This window comes from Capsicum annuum, chromosome 12, assembly GCF_002878395.1.
Source record: "Capsicum annuum cultivar UCD-10X-F1 chromosome 12, UCD10Xv1.1, whole genome shotgun sequence".
Taxonomy (NCBI): domain Eukaryota; kingdom Viridiplantae; phylum Streptophyta; class Magnoliopsida; order Solanales; family Solanaceae; genus Capsicum; species Capsicum annuum.
Window position 1 is genome coordinate 166,929,366 of NC_061122.1, and position 2,409 is coordinate 166,931,774.

Below are 2,409 nucleotides of genomic sequence, written 5' to 3' on the forward strand. Positions count from 1 at the left end.
ACCGTCAACCAAAGCATAAGTCTAGGATGTCTAGTGCAGAATTTATTCTAGTTTTTGATGATTTCATGGGAGAATGGGCAGAGACTCCCAAATGTTGAAAATGGGGATCTTTTACCAAGGTGACACTGCCTATTATTGTCCGCAATAGTTCATACAACGAATTGGTTGCAAGCGTAATGCAGAGCAGGGATCTAGATTGTGCGACGAGCGACGTGGTCATTAGTTAACTAATACATTCGAGGGAAAAGGTGAATCCTACGATCATAAATAATGATGTAAGTGTGCTGATGTATATGATGGATGTTGATGCAGATGGATTTATGTCTATTTTGAAGATAAATGTAGTTGAGAGGTCATTTGAAGGACCGCTGAATTCATCAGCACCCCCACCTCGGTGCCCGACAGTTGAAGACGATTTGAATTATTACGAGAACAATGACGATCAACCAATTAATATGGAAGATGATTCTATGCATATGGAAGACTCTTTATCGGACTCGTAAGATGATGACGAAGACTATGAAACGGGATTACAACTAGGACATTCCTTAATTGACAAAACTAATTTCTATTGTGATCAAATATTCGCCGGCAAGAAAAAGTTGAAAATACTACTAGACGCAGCAGCGCTGAGACAGTCTTTTGATTATTCTATGGATAAGAGATGCACCAAATTCTTGAAGGCAAAATACTTATCTCGTGGTTGTGGCTGGTTGTTGCGGGCAAGGAAGTACGAAACCTCAGAAAACTTTTGCATATACAAGTATGTCGGGTTGCACACATGCGGTGTTGAACACGCCACCCGCAGGCATACGAGAATCCCCTCCGAATTAATTGCTTCACTATTCGTAAATCATTTTCAAAATAGTAAGGGTCCAAGCATAAGAGAAATTCAAAGAATTGTGTTGAAGGAGATGCATTGCAACACAAGCTATTGGATGTGTTGGAAAGGTAATATAATTGTGAAGAACATCATTCACGGGACACCGAAGCACGGATATTCTTGCTTGCCAGCTTTTTCCCATATGGTGGAATTATTAAATCCCGGGTCTTCTTACTCTATCATGGTAAACCTGATGGATGAATCGTTCATTTACTACTTCTTAGTATTCGGAGCTTGCATACATAGATATGCCCACATGAGAAAGGTAATTACCGTAGATGGAACACATTTGTATGGAAAGTACGGGGATGTGTTGGTGAGTGCCGTTGCACAGGATATCAAAAATCATATCTTTCTAATTGCTTTTTATGTCGTGGATAAGGAGAACGATGTTTCTTGGACCTTTTTCTTTGAGAAGTTAAAGTCTATAGTAGAAGATGAACCAGATCTATGTATCATCTCTAATAGGCACATTAGCATTGCCAATGCTTTCTTCCGTGTTTACAGTTATGCACATCATGGACATTGCATGAGGAACCTCGCTGACTATCTTCATGTAAATCAACATTGTGGAGAACATCTTTATTTGCTTTATGCCGCGGCAAAGGCTAATATTGTTGATGAGTTTAGCGAGCATTTTGCAGAATTGAAGAATAATTACCCCGAGGCAGCACATATCCTTGAAAATATGCTTGGTTTTGAGAAATGGAGTAGAGCATACTTCCCGGGTAATAGGTACGATGTGATGACCACAAATATCGCCGATTCGCTCAACTCGGTGTTGATGGATGAACTGGAGTACCCCGTGTCGCACATATTCAATTTAATTGTCAAAAAATTTGGTGAAAAATTTTAGGGAGCGGCATGCCTTTGTCGATGGTAATAACAATAAATTTTTGCCTTGTGCTGAAAAAATCCTAAGGAATAATAAGAGTGTGAGCGACTCCTTGTATGTGACTAATACAAATGGGAGTCTTGACCAATTCACGATATTCAACGACAGTGTTACTGCTAAGGTTAATCTCTTGGAGAGGAGTTGTTCTTATCAGAAATTTGACTTAGTGAAAATACCATGCGAACATGCAATGGCAGCTTTGTGATCAAAGTATAACGATGATGTAGGTTATGGTAACTCCATTTACGAGTACTCTTCACCAATTTATAAAGCTGAAACTTACCTCCTCACATACTCGGAAGCTATTAACGTTGTCTTTCCAGAGTCCGAATGAACTGTGCCATAGGAATTACAAGACACTAAGATTTCTCCACCCCCTTACGATCCCAAACTCGGAAGAAAGAAAGTCAAATGTGTTAAGGGCGTCGATGAGACAGTCAAGACCAAAAGGAGGAATAGGTGTTCAATATGCAAGAAATTTGGACACAAAAGAACCACGTGTCACTACTAAAAAAATCGATAAAACCGGCCACAGAAAACCGACCACAAGATGTGTTAGCAAAAAATCGACCACTGGTGGTTGTTTTTTTTTCTAAAAAAAAAGCTACCACAATTGGTCACTTTTTTATTT

At 39.4% G+C, this 2,409-nt stretch overlaps 1 protein-coding gene across 1 annotated transcript; it reads left to right on the forward strand.

Moving 5' to 3' along the window:
• The first annotated feature begins 653 nt into the window (after window positions 1-653).
• On the forward strand, window positions 654-1,739 carry LOC124889685. The gene has a single exon (XM_047401669.1). The coding sequence runs from the start codon at window positions 654-656 to the stop codon at window positions 1,737-1,739; it is 1,086 nt and encodes a 361-aa protein (XP_047257625.1).
• Window positions 1,740-2,409: the final 670 nt, after the last annotated feature.

Excerpts from the sequence above, each read along its gene's own strand:
- LOC124889685 (XM_047401669.1), top strand. The coding sequence starts at position 654 with ATGGATAAGAGATGCACCAAATTCTTGAAGGCAAAATACTTATCTCGT.